Source organism: Electrophorus electricus, chromosome 4, assembly GCF_013358815.1.
Source record: "Electrophorus electricus isolate fEleEle1 chromosome 4, fEleEle1.pri, whole genome shotgun sequence".
NCBI lineage: Eukaryota > Metazoa > Chordata > Actinopteri > Gymnotiformes > Gymnotidae > Electrophorus > Electrophorus electricus.
The window spans coordinates 24,183,840-24,208,702 of NC_049538.1; the positions used below are offsets into that span (position 1 = coordinate 24,183,840).

General features: G+C 40.4%; 1 protein-coding gene across 2 annotated transcripts in view; it reads left to right on the forward strand.

Moving 5' to 3' along the window:
- Positions 1–20,227: 20,227 nt before the first annotated feature.
- Positions 20,228–24,863, forward strand: part of LOC113570858 (heterogeneous nuclear ribonucleoprotein C-like) — a 40,161-nt gene continuing 35,525 nt past the window's right edge. For both annotated transcript variants that reach the window (XM_026999534.2, XM_026999535.2), the window contains exon 1: positions 20,228–20,485. In XM_026999534.2, coding sequence (XP_026855335.1) covers positions 20,449–20,485 — 37 coding nt within the window. In that variant the 5' untranslated portion in view covers positions 20,228–20,448. The remainder of the gene's footprint in view (positions 20,486–24,863) is intronic.

Below are 24,863 nucleotides of genomic sequence, written 5' to 3' on the forward strand. Positions count from 1 at the left end.
GCAGCTTATTTGCGTATCTATGTGTGTGCTTGTAGAGCAGTTAAGGAGACTTGTCTGCCCATGAAAATCACGATCATAATTTATGCACAGGAGTTATTTCTAACAACATTCTTCCTCTTCTGTGTTGATTCTGTGCAGCACAGATAATAAAAACAAATTCACTTGACATGAGTCTACTCCTCTCCGTCTCTCTCCAACTCCAGTCCAAAATCAATTACACTCCACGGGCCAATAATCTAGTGCCTGCCCCCCAGCGCACCCTTATCTCCCTCTCAATGCCAGATAGAAAATAACAAATTACTGCAGATAATTCAGAGGCTGCTAGTGCTGCTTGCTGCTTCTGCGTTGGATCGTCAGTTTTGTGGTGTGTGGCTGAGTTAGGCAGGCTACATCACTCCAGTTTCCGTCGCTCACCCACATAAGACATTACTTCTCTCACTCACTCTCTCTCTCCATCTCTCTCCCCCTCTATCTCTCTCTCTCTTCTCTCTCCTCTTCGCTTCTTTTACTTCTTCAGTGTTCTAGTGCTTTCTGGCCATTATAGCCAATGCAATGTTCTTTTCAATTTTTTGAGTGTCTTGGAAAAAAATGTGGCGGATGTTTGGAAACAGATTAGAATGGCTTGGGAAAACATCAGTCTGCTGCACATTCAGGATACAGTAATGTAAATGTATAGGGCATGTCTTCAATATTTCATAACTGAGGTTCTCCATTCATGGGTTTATTTGTCAATCAGCTGTATTAGACACACTATGAACCCATGTGGGCTTTAGGTGCCAATTTCATTTTATCTTAGAGATGTGGAAGGAATGGCATAAGGATTATTCACACTGCAGAGCACAGAATGCCCCAGTGATGTGGTTCACTGCTTTGTTGGGAAGAGACTGGGACTGTCATGCATTTATTAATTCATCTAACTCTGCTTGTATACTGACTTTGGGCTCTTCAGTTTTTAGGTTTATTGGTGAAATCAGTACCATGGGGTGATGTATATTAAACTAGTGCATGCACCCCAAAATACACCACTCTTTCTTGAACTCTGTGTGTGTGTCTGTGTGCGTGCATGCGTGTGCGTGTGCATGCGTGCGTGTGTGTGTGCGTGTGTGGGTTGACTGCACATGTGGGTCCACATGTGTGCAGACTTGCAACTGGTGCTGCATGTGCAGACACACACACTGTACATAAACAGTGGCAGGTGGCAGTCCTAGCAGAGGGCCAGTGTGACAGCGGCCGGGTGCTGGGCCGTGCTGGCCACCTGATAAGGTGCAGAAAAGATGGTTTCAGAATGAAAGGCACCAGAGGCAGGGACATTGGAATTAGCTCCTATTGTCATGGTAATGACTGTGATATTTTTCACCTCCAGCCGACATGGACCCCGCATTGTGTGGCAAACAGGAATGCAATTTCTCAGCCAGCAGCGATCAGAAAAGGGAATGACAATTACAATCCTCTTTGAGAAAGAAGGTCTCTAAATGACTTTTCATTCAGGCGAGGCAAGGGGGCTGTGAACCAATTAAAGCATGTGTGGAGCTCCAGGGAAAGTGCCACAGTTTCTGTGACCTCGTGCTGTTATTTAACCCACATAAGGAATATTCTCTCATTCACACTCATGAACACACACACATTCATCCATGTCTGGACACTGAGAACTTACATAATTTTTGCTCTTACACTTTCAACAGTTTAATTTTTATGGAATTAAATGAATGGACACACATATGAAAATATGTTATTCAGTTTCACATTCTTTTAGTCATATTTTGCTGAATTACTGTTGATATGCCCAATTACTTCCCATAATCAACCCACATAATGAGTAATTTCAACTGGCTTCAGTCCATCATGGTTATGGAGTCGCCAGTAGACTAATGAAGTGTGTATCCACAGAGAGCCCCACTGGATCAGAGTTTGGAAACTTGATAAAGAAACAGGATTATTTCTGCTTAGTGTGATCCATCATGATTAAAGGTTGAAGACAGGTTTATGCTCAAAGACAAGATTTAGATAACATTTCTGTCTTTTTTTTTTTCTTATACAATTTATATATTTGGTGCAAGTTTGAATTTAAATAGAAAGGGAAAAATGCACTACTGCAGTACAATTTCTCAAAGGTGGGGGGCATGCAGAATTAAATATTAGGAGATGAAGAGCAGAGGGGGATTCAGACTGGTTTAGTAAAACCAACAGCAGATAAAGACCGACAACAATAGAGGCAATTACTCAAGGAATGGGAGATAAGTATGGTCTCGTTGAGAAGAAGGTTTCCCCGTAATGGTTCATTTATTCAGGGGCTTCTCTTTCTCCATGCTACAGCGTCTTGAGGAAGAGTGCACGAAAGGCTGCAATCAGCACTCAATTAGAGTGTTTTACATTTCAATGGTAATGAGGATACTAGGCAATGCGTCTGCAGAAGTGAAAAAAGAGGAGAGGCAAAAACCAGGGAAAATAGTAGAGAAGACGACACACACAGAGAAGGAGAGATGAGGAGATTATAGAGGTGATTATAATGGTCAGAAAGACAGGAAAATGGCTAGAGTGATATTTATGTTTGCTTACAGAGGAATTGAGGCATGAAAAACACTGCAGTTACTAAGATTTAAAAGCCACGGAATATTTACATTTTACGGAATATTTTGTCTAAAGTTAAAGGGACATGGTTGGACTTTGTGATCAGAAAGCAATAAGTGATCAATCACAATTCGGGGTGCTTTCCTACTCCCTGGAACTTTAATGAATGTCATTAGGTTGCTTGCAGAGCATGGATTTTACTGATACCTTTCATTTGTTGCTTTTCTTTATTCTGTATGTGGTAAGCATGAATATCTACACTGCTCAATTTGCAGTATACCTCACTATAACTCGTGACGGGGGGAATTAAGTGCTAGTTTGACAAGGTTGGATTTTAAATAACTGTCAAGTCCCACTTAATTTATTACCTGTGCAGCAATACTCAGAGTGACCAGACACAGACAATCAGACATCAATGGGAGATGTGAAATTCATCAAGCCCACATCTTCAAAATTAAATGAAATGAATAATTGCCAAAGCCAATAATTAGATGTATTCAGTGGGAGATGTGAATAGGCAGAACATAACATCTTTATACCCATCCTTGTGCGCCCTTGCTGCATTATGGTCTGTGTACCCTCTATCTCCCTCTCTCTCCCATCCTCCCCATATTTGGATGCAAGATGAACTTTGATAAGAGTTAATGAGAAAATGCTATTGTGTGAAGAGGGAGAATGGAGAGTGGCGATAGAATGTCTGGCTAACCAGCCAAACACTGGAGCTTCCTCGCCAGGAAATATGAAAGCGTGAAGAGGTCCAGAGGAAGAGAGTCAAGGGGACCAACGAGGAGGGGTGATGACAAACGAAGGAGACATTTCAGAGCATCTATGGATGAGGAAAGCAGAAAGGAGAGAATGTGGAAAATGAACAGGCTTATCTTCTCTGATGAATATTCACCTCCCACTCTGTCTGAGGCATGTACTTCAGTATGCAAGTTTGATAGCCCCGGTGAACAAGACACTAATTACACCTATACGAGATTCCAAGTACACCTTAATGAGTGCTGTGAATTTAACGTGCATTTATGTTCAATGAGGTCTCTTCAGATGATGTCAGTTTCAGTCTAGATTACAGTTAGGGCATTCTTTTGGCTTTGATCAGAATTGCTTCTGAAAGAGCACAGGTGAGACAAGGAGATTCTGAATGTCATGATTGGGCAAATCTTTGACAATGCATCACATCTATGGTAGGATCCAGTGGATTTGATAGATCACATTTTGGTTCTAAAACGAGAGCATGTTTTGGTTGCGAAACTGATGAGAACGTGGGCAGAGACAGAGGTAGGAGAGATTCTGGACAGTGGGCGATAAAGCAGTGGACCGGAGGGAAGGCATAGAAGAACACAGGGCTTCTCAAGGACATGGTATCTTAATTGAAAACGACAGCTTCAATTAAAAATGTAATCATTTTGCCTGTTTTCTAATTAAAATGGAAGCAGCTGATAGTTTTGTCTCATTAACTTCAAAGAGCACCACTGCACAATGGCTGGATGGGCTTCTTAACTTCACTTTCTTTTTATTTGTTTATTTTTTTCTTGTTCCATGATGTGGTTCGCTTAGCTGAATGGGGAAAGAAGAAAAGTGGATCACACCCCATAAGAGCTAGGCAACATCTCACAGATGTGCTCTCTAAAAGGAGTGAGTGTGGGTGTGTGTGTGTGTGTGAGTGTGTGTGAGTGTGTGAGTGTGTGTGAGTGTGTGTGTGTGTGTGTGTGTGTGTGTGTGTGTGTGTGAGTGTGTGTGTGTGTGTGTGTGTGTGTGTGTGAGTGTGAGTGTGTGTGTGTGTGTGAGTGTGTGTGTGTGTGTGTGTGTGTGTGTGTGAGTGTGTGAGTGTGTGTGTGTGTGTGTGTGTGAGTGTGTGTGTGTGTGTGTGTGTGTGTGTGTGTGTGTGAGTGTGTGTGTGTGTGTGTGTGAGTGAGTGTGTGTGAGTGTGTGTGTGTGTATGTGTGTGTGTGAGTGTGTGTGAGTGTGTGTGTGTGTGTGTGTGTGTGTGTGTGAGTGTGTGTGTGTGTGTGTGAGTGTGTGTGTGTGTGTGTGTGTGTGTGTGTGTGTGTGTGTGTGTGTGTGTGTGTGTGTGAGTGTGTGTGTGTGTGTGTGTGTGTGTGTGTGAGTGTGTGTGTGTGTGTGTGTGTGTGTGTGTGTGTGTGTGTGTGTGTGTGTATTAGTTACCAAAAGCCTCAGGGAGATGATGAAGAAGAGGGACAGGTAGAACACCTCTGTTCATACAGTGATCAGACTCCTGTGCAGCTTGAGAGGGAGGTGTAATTGGTGTATGGGACTCGAGTGCTTTGATTCTGTGTGCTGGAAGCAGACTTCAGTGATATGTCCTCTTAGATTAATCGCCACTGAGAAAAAAAACATAAAGGGTTTGTCCAAGCGCATGTATTTTTTATTTATTTTTTTTTGCCATTACAGCATGACTCAGTTGAATGCCTTTGAACAGCATTTGAATTCATAACAAGGAGCTTGCGTCAAGCTGTCATTTTGCCCATTTTCTGTTCTTCTGATCCATGTTTGAACACTTTCAGAAATGGGAAAAAAGCTTATTTCATAAAGCACACTGAAGAGGGTTTATAGCTAAAACAAACCCAGCACTATTAGTACACTCCTAGCATTAATTTTCAAATTCTTTTTTCTTCCTATATTCATCCTCCTAATCATGCAACAAAAAGAGGAGCTTTGTGCTATCCAGTATAGCTTATTATTACTTTTCCACTGATTTCCAGTTCTAAGATTTCTTTTTCATCTATTTTTTTTTCCAACTGTTCTTTAAAAACTGCTCATAGAACTTGTTAGAACCATTAAGCTTAGAGCTATGCTAATTTAGGGAAGAAAAAGGCAAACTTTGAGGGCTCAGCTTTGAAACAAAACAAAGACACACAGTCCAGTAAACCTTTTGAAAGATAGTAATAATGTTTTATACTTTATATTGTAATGTTACAGAAAGTAGGAACATCACAGGGAGACTGAAAACTAACATTTATCCAGCACATGCGATCTGCCATCTTTGCAATCAGTAAAACAAGAATTGCTGCACAAAATGGTCCAGTTCAGTATACTTCCACTTTCCATCAGTGCCAGTATAGTAATGTGTAATGTGTCCGCGTGATGAGGTTTATCCATTGTTTTTCTGGTCAGAGAACATGCTGGAACATGGTAAAAACACATATAATGTTAATTGTCAGCAAACGTTCCCTTTAAATGCTGTTCTCTTGCCATTCATGAAAGGAAATCCAGCCAGGTTAATCCAGACACTATAAACGCAGACACATAGGCTACACATAGTCCAAAAATGTCTAGCTCTAAAAAAGATATAGATCAGAATAATCAAGCACAATGCAAAACATCAAAGCATATTTGTTACCTTATGCTGACAGTAAATATGAAAAAACGGTATACCTCACAGTTCTGGTATGCTGTGTATGACAATGTTAAAAAATGAGGGAAATCCATAGATGCCCATTTCCTGTGCGCTGTCAGTAGCAACCTACCAAAGCAATGATAAAAGCAGTATGGCTCTTGGTGAAGTAATTACACTTCCACCTCACCTCACGTCAGAAGAGTCAGGGTACGATGGGAGAGTCTTTGTTTGGCACTTTTCTTGAAAAAAGCGGTCTGATGTTGAAATGCTCAAGCCTACCTTGGGCCCCAGGACTCTAGTTTGAAGAGACTTTGTGGAATGAGAGAGTTGACTTGACTTGAATGGCTTTAGAGAGCCGATGAAGAGTTCTGAGTAAGCAGTGAGAGACAACAGCAGTGGATGAGACCACAACAACCTCTTTAGTCCACTATATGTGTTTTAGGTAATTGTGCTCCGTAAAATCTGCATATGCAATCTGCTGACTATACATTTAGGGGCTTTTACTATAATTAATTCATGTCCATTGTAGATGTTGAACAGATCGATGTTTCTCTCTTACCAATAGGGGCAATATTGTCTATAGATATGACAGTGTAGGATAGCTTTAAGGGTATATGAAGAGTATACAATCTCATTTGTTAGAGTTGCTTTTGTTCCTATTATCCAACCAGATTTATGGTCTCACAACGACGTCATCATGAGGTGACAGTGAGAAAACTCTCAAACATTCAAAGTCGAGGTATAAATAATAATATAACGGATAATAATATAATAAGCTATAATAATATAATAAGCTATAATAATATAACGGATAAATCTGGAATACATTGTGGAATAGTAAGTCTATATATTTTTCTATAATTTCTTCCATTACTTAATAATATGAAATGATATGCAAGTGTTAGCAAATATCATGATTATTGATGATCCAGGAACAACATTTCGTAGACACTGAGCTGCACAAGTCTGTCCCTTGACTTGCAGTCCAAATCTGTATGTATGGTGCATCATGAAGAGGAGACTCAAGCAGCGGTGACCATGGCCCATTGAGCACCTGAAGTCTTGTATTAAGCAAGAATGAGCAAAGATTCCACTTGTAAAACTACAACGCATAGAGCAAAAAGTGGAGTTAAAAAGATAGGTGATGTACCACAGTATTAAACATGCTTCTGTCCTAAATGTTTTGTGTGTTGCATCATATTCCAAAGCTGTTTTTTTATTGCATTGTACACGGTGTGCCAAGGTTTACAGAAAGTAGGGTTCTGTGTAGGGTTCGGTGGCACACTGTGTAAAATGCAATAAAAAACAGCTTTGGAATATGATGTGTGTGTGTATATATATATTTATCTATCTTATATATATATATATATATATATATATATATATATATATATATATATATATATATATATATATATATATATGTATATATATATATATGTATGTATGTATGTTGCAACTTTGTACATAAGGTGACACCATACTTTAAAGATATTTCACACAATTTTTTTATGCTACTTCTAATAAATCAACATCACCATATGGCAATAGAATTGTAGCCATATGAAGTATATTGTTTTTATTTATTTATTTATTTTTTACTGTTTTTTTAAATAACCAACACTACTACTATAAAGTCTGTGGTCTTTGATAATAGGTCCAACTGCTCATATATTGACTGGGCCCCAAATCAGTATGTGGTCAAACTAAATTTTTCCAGTATACGAAAGATACCCAGATGACATACCACTTCCGCCAACTATTCCAGTACTCAACCAAAGCTACCCACCCTGAAGAGCTACTCCTGTTTGGCTTGGTTTAAAATGTGATAATATTCTTTTTGTAATTTGTGAAAATAAAGACACACAGTGGAGTGTGCATCTCCATTATTTTTTTGTGTGTGTTGTGTCCTTTTGGACCTACACTTTTGAGTACACGAGGTGTGTCTGCAAAAGGTTCATAACACTATACTGTATACTACTATGGGGACCAGTATACAGTACATACTGAGTTCTGTATACAGCACGTAGGAGGCTATTTAGAACTTTCCCTTAAACCACTGCACAAAGAAGGAGCCGTTTTTGTTGTTACCTTGAAATTGGTTGCACAGATCTTAGATTTTGACACAAAGTCAAAATGATGTCGATTAACACAAATGGGCTTCTAACATCTGCATCTGTTAAAGTGGTGTATATAAGCACTCATGTTTGGACATTGTGTACTTCACCTGTAGTTAAGGGCTCCTTAACAAAATTGGCTTTTTGTGAAGACTTATATGTATTTAGTTGTGGAGATAAATTTTACTGGGTCTCATATAAAATCCCATGTGGCTAAGAATTGCAAAACAATAACTGAAGATATTAAACACTAGTCATGGCTTCCAGATAATAGTTTTTGTAAATGTCACAAATCAGTTGAAATACTTTACTGACTTTGGTTTTAGATTACAAGAAACAAATAAAGAACAAAAAACCTTGAAACATGCAGCAATAACCCTGTGAATAAAGTCAAGTGGAATGACGCATCTTCATGTTTTTAATTAATATGATTTTATTGCTTAGGCTTACCTTCATGAAAAATGATCATTTCCTATTCCAAAGATTCAGTACAATGTGCACTTAAGCCATGTATAAAAATACATAAATACATGCAGCTGTGGTAAGAAATATTTGAAACTTTGTTGTTTTCCAACATAATGCAAATAATTTTTCTAGAACACAATGCATTGCTGTTTATATGTGTATGTCCTTTGTTTGCATTGCAACAACAAAGAAAGCTCAGGAAAAATCCAAATCTGATCTTATTCCACACAGAACTCTGAAAATGGACCAGACAGTGTTGTTGGATTTCTATTGAATTTCAAGGAGGTAAACCTCCTTCAATTTGTACATGAACAAATTGATGTAGATCATATAAAAATCAAACGTTTCAACAGTTTAAATAGAGAAAAGCTGAGTCAGCATTAGTTTGTAAGTATGTGTATATCATAAGGAGCATGGAGAGTCAAAGTAAGTGGAAACAAATGTCTGAGGATTAGAGAAACAAAATGCACAGGCAATGCCAAGGCCATCTCCAGAGATTTTAAAGGAACAATAAATTGTTTTTCGAATGATTCATCTCCACATTATGGAACAGCCATTATATTGACACCTAGTGGCTTGGATGTCTTAGAGGTTCTGTCCTAAATCTGACAGCCTCCTTTTAATCCTGACAACCTGCGTGTGGGGGACCTGCTCTATGGACCGTGAACTGGTTCATTTGATGACTACAAAACAGTTTGATTTTTCATCTCATGCAAGCTGCACCATATAGAAATAAGGACACGAGCAATCCACCAGAGCTATTTTAGTGGTAACAGCGCCCCTTGTGGTGAATTATGAGTGAGTGAGTAGGTGAGTTACAAGACAGTACTACAGAAAAAAATAACAAATGGCTTATTGGTCCTTTAATATAAGGCCTTTTCCTTTAATCTATTCTATATGAAAAGGCACTTAGTACAAAACAAATACTATTTCTGGAAATGTTGGGACACTTTGTAAAGTGCAATAAAAACAAGAATTTGTGAATTGTTAATTCTCTTAAGGCTTTACTTATCTGACAAAAGTTTAAAGAAAATATTTTCACTGCTTTCAGTGACCGACTAAATTATATTTTCTATATAGACAACTTATATTAATATAGATATAAACAACTTTAGAAACATACTGAAACACACACAAAAACGTTTACCACTGTGTTACAACACCTTTCCTTTTAATTCCACTTTTTAAGAGTTTGGGAACTGAGAATATTAATTGCAGTTTTGTCAGTGGGATTTTTGCCCATTCTTGCTGGATACAAGACTTCACCTGCTCCACAGTTGTCTTACTGTTGTCTTATTCTCCTTTTCATGGTGCACCATCCATTTTCAATTACTGATCAAGACAGAGCAGGACTCCAGGTATACAGCACAAATCCATGCTGTTCCTAGAACAACAATAATGATATTCCTGGATTAGTAATAGCCATTATGTTCCAGGTTTAGTTAGTTAACTACTTAGACTAATTAGCTAGACAGTAACAATCTAGATAATTATAGACATGTTAGCTGGGTGGTGTTTGGATATTCATGCTTCTTGCTCAATGTTGCCCTCACGATGATATTTGAATGAGATGTTAAGTCTGATCAAATAACATAATTGTCTAACCTAAATCAGCATTATAGAAGCTGTTCCAAGAACAAAAGCAACTTGATGAAACCAGGTCATGCTTACTCTTACCCTCATTATTTGAGGTTAGCTGATCATTTTTAAAGGCTTTGTTCTAGTCGCTATAAGAATTTATTGTAGAAAGGCAGTATAGTGGCTTTCTCTCTACAGTTATACACTCACACTTAAAATATATACTGTGAAGATATCAGCATACATTTCTGCAGAAGGAATTTGTTTAGTGTGTATATTGTGTGCAACCGGTGCAGGTGGTTTTGCTTCAATCACACATTGCAGCAGGACTGTATGCAGGAAGCATGTTTTCAATGTCCCTGTGACACATAAACTGCCCTTTCATAAAATGAAGGGATTTTGTAAGGTGAATATATAAACATATATATGATAGCTGTTAGTACCACACAAACACACACACACGCACACACACACACACAGACACATACACACACACACACACACACACACACACACACACACACACACACACACACACACACACACACACACACACACACATGGAAAATCAAATAAAATTGCAAATGCTTTCCTTGTGAGTGCAGAATGTTTTCATGCGGAGAGCAAAAATCAATGGGCTACAAACAGGATTACTGGAGTGGGACTTGGGTGTGATTAGAAGGCTTTAAGGATGACATCTCCACTGTCTCTTAGAGACACACATTTAAAGAAACACACACTCACAGACATAAATACATGCATGTGCACACACACACAAAGAGGCATGAAACAGGACATGCACATGCACTCTACTCTCAGATCATTCAAGAGCTCTTTCTTTTGTCCCTCCAAACCACATTCTCCTTCACTAATCCTTCCACCTTCCTCCTCAGCTCAGATGTCTCTACCTCTCTCTCTCTCTCTCTCTCTCTCTCTCTCTCTCACGCACACACACACACACACACATAAACACATATATACATACTTTATCTCTCTCTCTCACACACACACACACACACACACACACACACACACACACACACAAACACATATATACATACTTTATCTCTCTCTCTCTCTCTCTCTCTCTCTCACACACACACACAAACACATATATACAGACTTTATCTCTCTCTCTCTCTCACACACACACACACACACACACAAACACATATATACATACTTTATCTCTCTCTCTCTCTCTCTCTCTCTCACACACACACACACACACAAACACATATATACATACTTTATCTCTCTCGCTCTCTCTCTCTCTCACACACACACACAAACACATATATACATACTTTATCTCTCTCTCTCTCTCTCTCTCTCTCTGTCTCTCTCTGTCAGATGCAGGTTCTGCCAGTCGTAACACAGACACGCAGCATTTGACCTTGACTATGCCAGGTTTGGGAGGGCAGTGTGAGCGGATCGTTAGCCTGTGACAAGTGTTGCATTAAAAATGGGGAGGCTGTATAAAAAATGAACCATTTCTATAAAACTGGGCGAGTGGAAAGGCTTGGCTCCCCTGTATTAGGCTGACCTTCAGGGAGCAATTCACAAAGAGAACACTGACTCTCCTCTGCTTGAAAATGGTTATTTTCCTCAGTTACATTTTCATCGACTCATTCAGAAACAATATCCACTTATTAAGTAAAGGATAGGTTAATAGGCTGTAAGTGATTGGGAATTAAATCAAATTGCACATTATTGTATAGACTCCAGTAATCATGATTCTCTTTTTTGTAAAGGTTTCATATTGTAGAAAAAAAGATTTACTTACCCTTACAATTTAAAGACAACCAAAACCTACAGTTCAGACTTAAATATATATAGGAGGTATAGTTCATAAAATGAAGAAACTAAAAATGTTTAAAACCTTTCAAACATGTCACTCTCCCCAAATACATACATTTACATACATATATTTACATACATTTACATACATACATAACTACCTACAGTGACATGGTCCACCCAATCAATGAGTGACAAAGTAACAAAAGGTGCATGAGCTTTGGAGGCCATCCAGGGCCATGGAGATAAGTACAAACATGTGCTGTGAAAAAAGTGCCAAACAGATGTTTCTTTGCAAAGAATTCCAAAAGAACCAAATATTAGGGAATAATGGTTGCAGTATTTTTTTCTTAAATTTAAAAGATTTTAGTTCTAAATCAAGTATAGGGAGACATATACACACAAAACACACACACTCTCACACATGCACAAGTAAAAATTGTCCTTAATGTTAACATTTTATGGCTAATTAAACATAATGCAAATATTATTTGGCAAATATAAGAATCATGTGGGCTGTGTTACTTTTTATGATAATGCAACAGTTATACTGGCAACATTATTTTGTGGTAAGTTAAAAGGGCATTAGGCTTTAGATATTAGTTAGACCATTTTTGCTGAAGAACTGCTATTGTGTTTTGTCATAGAAAGAAATAACACTGAATAACATGGGGCCTCTCATCTTGATCAAGCATATGTAAGAGCACCAGGGGGTCTGTACACCCAAAGCAGCAAGTACAGAACAATTGTCACAAAGATGAACCCAAACCAATTATCACAATACACAGTGCTGACACTGCTCAGCCACAGATACATTATTGCTAATGCTGTGATCAAATTAAACTTCGACACTTATCAGCAACTGTGCTGGATGCGGCTTTTCTAAGAGTTAAACAGCCTTATCAGCCTTTTTTTTTTTTTTTTTTTTTTTTTTTTTTTGTAGTTGCTGAACAAACCCACATACATCCAGTTCCAGTAGTCTCCCTAAGGAAATAAATTTAAATGTTTCTCTTATTGTCAAGAGTTATGATAATTAGTTTGTAATAATGAGAGCAAATTGGACTTACACTACAAGGCGCCAAACTTTTAGTCTTAGGAAAAATTCTCTGCTTATTATATTACTCTGCTGTGATATCCCTTCTCTCATTATCCAGATTCTGCCCTAGAGTGAGAGAACAAGCTACACTGAAAAAAATCAGATAATTATGGCTTCTGCATGGTTTAAAATATTTTTCGCTTATCCAGGCCCTTGCGCACTGCCTGAGGTGTGTAGGAACTCATGTTCCAGTTTCAATTCTGCACTTTTATATTGAATCACCAAATAATGACACACAGGACGATCTCCCAAACTCCACGATGTCTGCATGGTAACTGCATTTCAAAACAGTCTTCATGCCTTCATAATGGTTTTCGTGAAGCAGATGGACTTGGACTGCTAAACCCACCCACAGTACTACCTGCACCATCCTTGCCCTATGGACAAGCACTCCTAAGTTCACCTACACTACTGTCCTACACCACCCCACCCTGTTTCATAACCTTAGAGAAGGGCCCTAGATTCATCTTCACTACTACATGCATAACCTCGCTCTGTTTCAGGACCTTGGAGAAGGGCCCCTAGAGTCCCCTGCATACTGCCTACAGTGCTCTGACATGCATCAAGCCCTTGACCTTCCAAGGGTGTTTAGCACTCTGCTGGAGGACAGCAGAACACCAGTAAAAACAGATACTCATAAGTATACAAGACTGGTGGCTCCAATCAAGCCCCGCCTTCTCCAGTTTAGGGTCACCTTCTCCAATCAAGCCCCACCTTCTCTAGTCAAGCGCCACCTTCTCCAGTTGAGCCGAGCCTTGTCCAGCCCCAGTGGCATGGTATGTGAAGCTTGCCTGGTGCTGGATTGTGTTAGAGATCTCCTGGGAGTCTGTTTTCAAACCTTACACTCAGTAGTTGTTTGTCTCCTTGCAGATAACCCAGATGAAATGGCAGCCGGGCACTTTGCCTGAGTCCTGTGCCCTGGCACCTGCCAACGGAATCACAGTCCTCTGACCTTCATGCCACTGTGACCCTCCCTCTGCCCATACCTTCCCCACCTTCCTCTGCTTCCCTTGAGCACCTCGACTGTAAATAAACAGCGTTCTGGGACCTCTGGATACCATGTCTGATCGTTTGTGTTCATAGTGCGCCAGCAGCCCCGGCCTGTCAGCCTGTGTTTGGGTAGCCTGTGCTCTTGTGATATCTGGGTCTATCCTGGGAATTGGATAGAAGGCAGTGTTATTGTTGTTTTTAACCTAGAGGAGGAACTAGGTCTTTGGGTGAAGTGGGAGTGAATGAGATGATTAATGACTGTTTTTGAAGTGTGTGCCAACGCAGTTCCAAAGTCACTCACTTTGTATTCACATCCTCATTATGCGCAGGGGCACCTCTGATCTGAAGGACCTGAGATAATGTGGGGAAGCTGGATGTTATCTATAAGACGTGCTGAAATATGATGATATCTTGCACCTGACCCATGAAGCTAAGTCTCTGATGGCTTCTGGGCTTTACACAACACGAAGCCCTCGGTCTCATGGTGCTCCATGAATTTAGAGTCGGACAGTGACTTTTACTGTAAATGGCCATTCATTTACAACACAACTGTAGTTCACCATACCTTACAAGTGTAAGTGCATATGGCAGTTTTGTGGGTGTGTAACTCTATGTGATGGACTGCAGCCTGATGTGTTCATGATTCACAGACACAGACACATGATTTACAGATATTTTTAAACTGCTGTTGTTGCCCCTGGCTGCACCGGGGTTGTGTCCTGCAGTGCCACGGTTAGCTGATGCTCAGGTAGTGGAAAAACCTCTCCATCTGGACACCAGGCACTTTAACCAAGTGGCATCCCTTTGATCCATGCCAACTCAGACAGATGGGCGCCTGTAGCTCTGCCCCAGCTAGAGATTCAATGTCCACTCGAATTTGCAGTGCTGCTTGGGACATAATTGGGCTCTTTTGCTCAACTAAGCCAGCCAAAAGGGAGGGAGGGTGTGCAAGAGGGAAAAGGGAGCATAGGAATGGGCAGAGAGAAAATTAAATTAAAGGGAAGGGCAGCCTGTGATAATATATTTGCTGTGTTTTTGCTCCAAAGCATGCACGATGTTTGGATGCAATGGTGCATTTAAAGGGGAGATGAATGTGTCAGGATAGGGTAATAGATTTGTGTGTGGGTGAGTGGTATGTTTCCCTCGTTGCTGGCTGTGGAGGGCTCGTCCATGTTGCTGTGTACAGAGCCCTTTGGCTGAAGGCTGACAGCCTCCCAGCGTGAAGCTGAATTCCCTGCTGATGAGAATGGATGTTTCCAGACCAGGCAGCACACACTGGCCCATCCTAACCCTCCTTTTTTTACTTTCCATATACCTCTTTCACCACCTTTTTTATTGGTCATATTTTCACTTCTCTCCCTAATATTTCACTCTTTCCATCTCTCTCCCCCTCTGACTCACTGAAGTTCCTGCCCTCTGCCTCAGTTCCCATCTTCCGACCCCTCCCGCCATTTCTTCCTTTGCTTTACTGTATCATATCAGTTACCGTATCTTCTCCATCTCGAGTGCCTTTCCGCTTTCTTGGTTATCCTTAGGTCTCCCCCTTCTCTCGACCTCACATTCTGTTTCCCTCATGTTCTATGATCTTCCTCCTCCATTCTGTGGGATCATGCGTCTGCCTGTGTGGTCCGATCAGCGCTCACGCCGTTCTTACTTCGCCCTGCCTGCCTCCAACTGCAGCCTCCAGCCAAATTACTTTTTCCCCATCCACAGGCCTTCACTCCTCTCTCCCCCCTTAATAACAAGGGGGGTCAGAGCAGGCAGATTTATTAGGAAAAGTTCCAGCCGAGTGCCCTTGCTCCCCTCCCATTTAATTCTGCTGTCAGGTGCATTAGGATCATTGTCAGAAGTTGGGAAATGCGCGTAACGATGTTCCAAGCGAATGTCATGGACCGGGAGGTACTCATTCCAAGGTCTTAGAGGAGTAATTACCATTTCTGTTGCTGGGCATGCTGGGTAGACAGCTTGGCTTTGGTACTGCACTGAATTTGCAGTTTGTCTAACATGGCCAAGATAGCCGGGGGGGGGGTTGTGGGTGGAGGGGGGTGGAGAACTTGTTTATCGATCACAGTTGGATAGGAGAATATTTATAGCTCGGTGTCGGGTGGCCGGCCGACTGATTGCCTGATAAAGGATGTGATGGTTGGGTTGGTGAGAGCTCCTCCTCCCACACTGGTTAAGCACTAATGAGTTTTTGGCTGTTTGTCTCTCTTGCTCGTGAGAACAGTTTGTATGCTACACAATTTGTTTTCTGCTTAATTAAGATGCCAAACAGATGTGTAAAAAGCACAAATACCTATGCGTGTTTGCTTGGCTGCTCAGTATATTCTCCCAGGTGTACAGCCTGATTACATTTACACATTATTTTTTACTTATCACTCATTCTGGGTTTATTCTATTTAATAAAGACTGCCCATTTTATCATATTTGAAAATGGATGAGGGCAGTGCTTTGGCTGAGAGGAACTCTTGCTTGTTGATTATTGCCTGTTGGTTTGTTGAGGCTTTCTACTTGAAGGGGCCACTCTAGTTCATGCTGGGTAATTACATACATCAAGATTGCTCTTTCAGAGTCAAAGGTGGAGTTTTATTTACACTTACATTCAGATAATTGATTTCATGTCCATACACTCCATCATAAGCAGAAGAGCAATAACCTTGTTTCCACTGTCTGAGCTGAACTCAACTTAATGTCATATTGTCCAGGACCAGATTTCTGTGGGTGGGGTGATGACATATCTCACTTATCCTAACTGCCTTAATGAGGAATATCAGTATCAGAGACCTTTTAAATGCACTGGAAATCAACTAGAACTAAATTAGTAAGGTCAAATAGTGAAAAATGAATTCTCATTCAAGAACTGTGGAAAAAATTCAACTTGCATAGGAACTTGACAAGCATCCAAAATAATTTTCTCACCACAAAATTTGACTGTGACTTTTAAAGGACATGAATTTCTAATGCTTACATCATTTTGGGCTCATTTTGTCCAAGAGAGACTCCATTCTAGGTTGGGGTTGTTTTAGACCTGTCCGGTTCCACCCTGACTTTATCCACTACTCATCACCTACATCTGCATTCTCTTAACTGTAATCAGTGTTCATATCAGTTCAGTAGCTCAATGATATTCCAGAAAGTGGGATTAACAAATCTTAAATTTAGCAGATATTGAAGTTAAAGGAAGTTAAAGCAGTAATTTTTACCACCAAAAAGGATTAAACAATATTAAGTTGATTATATAGTTTATGTTTCATAAAGAAGCCACCCCCCACCACCCAACATGGAGGTGATCATGTTTAAAATAGATTTAGTATGAAATCTCTGAAACATCCAGGCCTTAGGTGTCAGTATAATGGCTATTTCATAATGTGAAGAAGAATCATTGGGAAAATTATTTATTAATCCTTTAACGGCCCAATCTGGTCTTCTCTGCACTTGCAGACGTTCCTAAGAAAGTCCACGGGGCCGGAGGGCTGTCTAATTCTGCCATTCATCTCGTCCATAAGGGAGCTAATGTACACTTTTTGACAACTTCAAAAGGGTCCATTTGTAGATATAGACTTCACCAAACTGTGGAGTTGCAAAACCAACTGTTCTAGCTGTGTTCATCTTGCTTCTGATATCATATTGGCTATTTATGTCGATGTTAACCTCGTACCTGAGTTGAGCTGAAGTCCCCTTTCACAGATTTGATGCAATAACACTGGCCACATCAGTAAACATCACAGAATATGAGTACAAAGTCCATGAAAACAGAGTTCCTGAGTCTGCAGTCTAGAGATTTATGCTATGTCTGAAATGGTCAACTCAGTATTCACTATATTAAATACTTCACTACATAGGGTACCTGTAAGGGAGACAACCGACAGAATTCAGACAACTCTATATTGGGCTGGAAATATATCATTGTGGTATTTTGTCAATATTTTATCATTGCCTGCAAATGATGATTTTGTCATTGCCGGAAAATAATGGTCCATAAAGATTTGGTTCAAATACCTGGACTGTCAGCCTTTACAGCTCCATTCCAGGACCTTTCTATAAAAAACTATTTTAATTTGGGTCTTGGTGATGTAATAATGTACATACTACAAGCTCTCTTTTTATTAATATGCCTATTTCAGTGGGATGCTCCCAAAGAAATTGAGAAATTGAGTTGATGTCTCAGATGTCTTCCAATGCTGACATTTGGATTAACCCTAATAACCCTTGTCTGCATATTCCTTCCTCGGATTTCCTTATGTTACAATTTGCTCTTTGGTTTGGTGCACCCTATGGAACACCTTTTCTGAAAGTGAAAGTCAAACTTAATGAGACATAGATTCTAATGTATTTCAGTGAAAGATAATTTAAGGGAAATCAGTTATTTAATCTATCTGAAAATTGCAGTTTTGTTGCAAACCACATTTTTGTTGTCTTAGATGTTTTCTTAGATGATTACTTGCTGCTCGGCATTTTGACATACATGAACGCTGATGCAAGCCCAGTACCTCCTCGTCCCAGTGGAGCAGTGACTACATTGTGTGCATGGCAATAAACAACGCAATTGAAAAGATTAATGACTGTCCACAGAAACCCAGAAAACAAACCCACAACATGGTTTAGAGTCTGTTTGTTATTGACGATGTTGATCAGATGGTAATGAGTATAAATTTGTAATCACAATGATTTTGATTTTTCCTGATGAGCTGATCTATAAGTATTCAGAAGTGATTATTAAGTGTTGTGCTTGCTTGCAGATTAGTAGTGCTTTACTTTAAACTGCTTGAGGCCTGCTCTGGAGGAATACTCTCCATTAGAGAACCTTCTTATCATTTGATACATTTCCAGTTCTCTTCAAACCTATAACTACTGTCCTGTAAGAAAATAATGCCTTGCATTCTCAGTGGTTCTTTTAAATTTTTTTTTTTTTTTTTTCCTGTGGCAAACAGATTTTTGCAAGTATGATATATTTATGTGACCACTCATTCTTTGAACATTATGGTTCAAATGTGAGTTTCATATATACGTCTGAGTAGGTGTGATATTTCACCAAGGAGTAATTATAGTTGCTCCTCTAATGGTCTGTTTGATGATGGCATTAGGTCATGTGATCAATGTTACATTTTTTGGGTTACTTTCCAATTATCTAAAGCCTATTAATAGTTAAAGCTGTGCTCTGTGGATCCACAAACATATATGTAGCCGTCCTCTAAGGACCAAAATGATATTTTGCTTTTCTGGTCCTGACTTCTACATGGATTTCAAGCTGGACAGCTAAGATTTTTAAAATATCTTTCCTGTGTGTCTTTCACCAAACTTCTCAGGTACATTATTATTGTATTATATTATATTATTAGAATTATAATATTTATTATAAAACTGAGAGTATCAGACAATATCAAAGCATGGTTCAAGTAACACTAAAGTCATAGGGTTCATTCGCAAGGTGTCATACAGATATATATATATATATAAAAGCAGCTCACTATATGAGTGAATGCAAGGGTGGCCTTTTTTCCAGTATTGGTTCTGCAAACAAATTGCATATATTTGAAAAGTGCATCAGTAAATTATCATGCACTTCCACTACTTCTCTCTGTGTGTCTCTTTCTCTCTCTTCTGTCCCTCTCTATATTTATTTCTCTCTCTTGCACTTTTCTCACATTTCTTCTCCTTCTCCTTCTCCTTCTCTCTTTTTCTTCTTTCTAGCACTGTTGCTATGCAGACCTGCTGTGGGTTCTGGCTTTGACTCTACTCTTAGATTTTTGCCTCATAGGTTCCATCTTAATACACACACACACACCCACACACAAACACAAACACAAACACACTCTCTCTCTCTCTCTCTCTCTCTCTCTCTCCCCTCTCTCCCCCCCTCTCTCTCTCTCTCTCTCTCTCTCTCTCTCTCTCTCTCTCTCTCTCTCCCCCCTCTCTCCCCCCCCCCCTCTCTCTCTCTCGCTCTCTCCCTCTCTCTCTCTCTCCAGGGATAGAGTTTCTCTGGCACTCTTGTACATCCTGGGGCTGAATTCCTAAGACATGAGACTCAAACATCCACTAGATTTGAGAAAGCTGCGTTCTGATTCTTTTTCTTTCTGTCTGTCTTTCTTTCTTTCTTTCTTTCTTTCTTTTTTATTTATTTATTTCTATCTCTCTTTCTCATTTCTCATTTTCTCTGCTTTCTTTCACCCCTGATACCTCGAAGTCCATGGTACGATCCACCTCTGACGGTCCTCCCCATTGCAGGGGGTGAGTTGGTACAGCCCACCGGTAAAGCTGAAGCAGTGCTGTCATTGATTCAAGTAGTAACAGACCAGGCTGCTGAGCGGAAAGGCTGCAGAAGAGAGACGGAGAGAAAACAGTGTCTGTTTGAGCTACAGCAGAAGTCAGAGTAGATTTGATCTAAAGATTAAAACAGGGGGAAAGCAGCTAATCATCTCTCTATATTCAGTCTGCTGGCACAAGTGAGCCTTCTTTGTTTGGCCATCCCTGACATGACCCTGTTCAAGAGTGAACATCGCAGCCCTCAATGTGAGTATGGCACTGGAGTTAATCTCTGCATTCCACGTCTCTGTCGTGTTCCTCTTCTTTTCAGCACACTTCCCCACTCCAGCCTCCTGTCCTTCTTGCCCTCTCATGCTTTGGCGTTCCGATGAAAGCTGAGTGTCGGGAAGGAGTACTGTGGCAGGAGAGGATACGTGTTTGATGGCAGATTAATTTGCGCTGTATTGTGCTAAGAGGCACGGGTGGCTTTCTGAGGCTGTGAGAATAGTGGACTTACTGCTGTGGCTGTCATGTATTGCATTAGGGTTTGCTAGTGTCACACAGTGACTGAGCAGACTTTAGGGAAATGTTTTTAAAGGATGGTATGATCAGTTGTGTGTACAATATGTAGCTGGGTTCCCACGGGGCACATAGTGAGGGTTGTTTTGTGAGGCTATTACCCAAGGGGGAGAGAGACTGTATTTTTCCATGTGTTTGTATGCATACTGTATATATTTGGGTGCACATGTGCTTGAACTAGTTTTCGTGTATATTTGTTGACTCCTTAGGCTCCTTTTTCTTCTGTGAGCAATAGAGACAGACAGGAGAAGGAGAGAGAAACAGACAGAGAGAGGGACAGAGACACAGAGCATGTGGAATTGCAGATCGAGTCACAGAGTCGTGTCTGCTCTCAGAGAAGGCAGTGTCTTCCCTTTCCAGGAAGCGGCAGCTGGAGCTCACCTGTCCATCTTCCTGAGCTTCTCATATATCACAGCTTAAGATGACAGTGCACAGCAGGTTACAGGCTGCAGATGAAGATGGTTCCCAAGGCAAACTCATTCTAAATAGATTAAACTTAACCCTCCATAAACGTCTTCTAACAGAAATTATGTCTGACCCCAGTCTTACATTATATTTGTATAACCGTTCATCTTCTTTCAGAAAGACAAACACTTTTGCACTGATGAACTAAAGAACTTGTGGGCTTGCAGGCTTAGAAGGATCTCATTGCTCTTTTTGTGCTATTTATCCTGCTGGAAATGAGATGGTATCCCAGAGTGGAGGCACAGAGACTGTGTCTGTTATGTGTGATGTGTGCTACCCGGACTGCAGAGAGGGAGTGGAGCACAGCCGTGTTGCTGTCAAGCCAAGTGGCACGGGGAGCCTCAGTCGCTGTGGAATGTGCAGGAAGAGCCTGCAAGGTGAAGAAAGGGAACAGGAAAACAGAAGCACCTCAGAGACGGATCGAGTGGGATGTTTGCATTTGAAATAGCCTGCAATTCAATACAAGCTGGGAGAGGTTGGGGACAGTGACACAAGAGGAGAGGCAGACGAGAGAGAGAGAGAGAGAGAGAGAGAGAGAGAGAGAGAGAGAGAGAGAGAGAGAGAGGCACAGATGGAAGGAGAGAAAAAGAGCTTGGGAGAGAGAAAGATGAGAGATGGATCAGGGAACCACGTTCCAGATGCTCTTAGGCCTTAGTCACATCTGCAGTTAAAAAGGCTCCGGATGTAAAGCCCCAGGGAATTCCGTTCAGTGACTGACCCAATCCCTGGCATCAACTGATTACTTTCCAATCTGCTTCATTATTCATGCCTGTCATTGATCATTTATTCATGGACTCTGTCTGTTGCCACTTCAGCTGAACCCAGTTGAGTGATGTGGAGACACCACCTCTGAGTGTAAGCAATAGTGATGTAAAACACTGAAATAGTGTTTTACTAGTGATGTGAAACACTGGTCACATTTGCGTCCCTTTTTTCTTCAAATGCTGAAACTAATTCACACAACCAAATGTTCAGGTTTATGTACCAAAAAAGTACATCAGAAAGAAGACAATAAGCTTTATACTGGATTTTTTTTTCACTTTGTTCTTTAACTGCAAAATCTAAGGTGTTTTATATTTTACAAGCATTATAGAACTGCCATATTTCTACATAAAAAAAAAAAAAAAAAAAACTCAATATTCTATGTTCTGCCCAATATCTTGAGTAAGGTTTTGATTTAGAAAATGGTTTAGAGTGAATCATGTGCAAAAATTCAGAAATTAGAGAATGGATCTGAAAATAGATGTTTAGCTCATATTAAGAATGTTGAAATTATTTAAATGAGCACTGTCATAACTTGTTCTGCCACCAAAATAATACATCCACATAATGACAGGCATATTCTGTACCATACTGAACACTCAGTTTCAAATGAGAATGCATATACACAGTGCATCGTTTTCTGGGGAAGGTAGAACTTGACCAGACCTTAGTAGTTTAGAAGCATACAGTATCCATCATGGATGAACATACCTTTCATTCATACCTTTCATTCTAACTGTGATTGGTACTGCCTACAAATTATATTTACAGGTTCCACTAACCAAAATAATAATGATCCAAGGTAATCCTGGATTACTGTAAAAGGACTATAATGGACCATTTTATAAAATCAGAATTAAAGGTTGACACAGTGATTTAATCACAGACAAGGTACATGCGCTTTTTCCAGGTGGAATGATTGTCAGTTATGCCTGATAGCGTCATCATTATAATCCCTCAATTACTACTCCTATGACCTCTGGATGAACACTTTTAATGGCCTGTGTCCTATCTACATTTGTCATGTGCCAAAGTCTACTAGGAAAGCTCATGTAACCTTTTGAGCACTTTTTTTGGAATGGTTTTTCTGGTTAACCTTTGGCTAACTTGCTTTCATTGCTACTTGAGTCCACAATCAATTTGAATAATTAACAGATCATCATTGCAGGCTTCAGGTTTCTCTATTGAACTGAGGCCAGAAGAAGCAACACAACAGGTCAGGGAAGTGCACGTTCCTTTCCTTAACAAGAAATGAGTCCATATTAACCATGAATGTCCTTTTCACAAAACAATATTCGGTAGATATGAAAAGGAGATTGAACTCAGGAAGGCACTGTGGAAGGAGAGAAGGGCCAATATGGTGATAATCAGTGTGGAAGCTACGTGTTTTAATATCGTGTTTGTTAGGAGGACAGAAGCCATAATCACAAGTTCATGACCACTAGCAGTAATGAGCTGAATAAGTAGCTCATGACAATGTGCTATCTGGTCTGACCTCTCTGTAGTGGAATGAAATATAAATGTTATTTGGCTTCAGGTGTGAGAGAATGCCCTTATATCACTTACCAGTTGGGGACTCTCTCTCTCTCTCTCTCTGTCGTGCATGCTACATTACCTACATCCTTGCCTACATTACTGGGCCAGAGACTCTACGCAGCATATTCCTGGCTCTAGAGCTGAGAAGCATCAATCTCTGGATGTTTAATTGGTGGAATAAATTCAGTTTCATCTTCACAGCTGTCCACTTCATAATACTGCTTTTTACAGATGCCAAATGCTCGATGTATTTAATCATAACTGTCACCCTCTGCTGGTTCCTCAGCACATTCAAGCCTTTCAAAATGTTTACTGTTGCTGTCAGACCCATTATAGAGAGATTTCAATAGAGGCTGCTTGCAGAAAACACAGGAAATAATGACGCTAATGTAATTAAGCCTTTGAAAAGGATGGGGGGAAAAGACAATTCCTCCCACCCCTAACCCCCCAAAATGGAAAATATATTAATTTATCTCCATAATTCTGTCCCCTAGTGTATATTAAAAAGCTCTTTGGCTGTTTATTTCCATCATACTCTAGCTCAGAGGCACTCTGGTGTGCCTTGGATTTGTGGCGATCACAGCAGGAAAGCTAATTGCATTGTGTTGCGTCGTGTTCACTAAACGTGAGCAAATTGCTTGCTTGTGGCGGTGCACAGTGTTTTGTGCACTTTTGGGGGTCCTGAAGCCTTTTCGCAGTGCAATGGCTTTATCGTGCTGTGGATTAGCCCTGCTAAGTCCGCGTAACTGCCACACTTTGTCCCCGCTCAGCTGCTCGATGCCATTGTTAGCTCCGCTGACCTGCGGGGCTTTAATATATGCTACGTGCCGGTGCCTCTGCTGCTCCTTTCACGCAGCAGCAGGAGAAAAGCAGATTTGGAACTGAATGAATAAGAGTCAGAACACGGGATTAACCAGTTTGATTTGAGTTGGGATTATTATGATCCCCCACCACCACCACCCTGCCCTCCCAACTTCCTCTGGGATTTTCAAAGGTGAAAAACTGAAAAGGCCCAATGGTCCATGAGTGTATACGTGTGCGTGCGTGTGTGTCTGTGCACGTGAGTGCATGTATTTGTGGATAGGAGGTTGGTGGAGTGAGGAGTAAGAAGAATGTTTAGAAGAATTTAGTGTGCCTCTACACTTGGACTGGATTGTATGTGTTGAGCCGTGATGTCAAGCTCGATAGAGAGCAATCTGCATTTGATGCATGCCTCTAGGGCTCTAAATCAGAACCATGAGTAAAATGCTTGGTGTGGGGTAGCATTGTCCAAATGTCCAAATTTTCTTGTCATCAAGGTGAG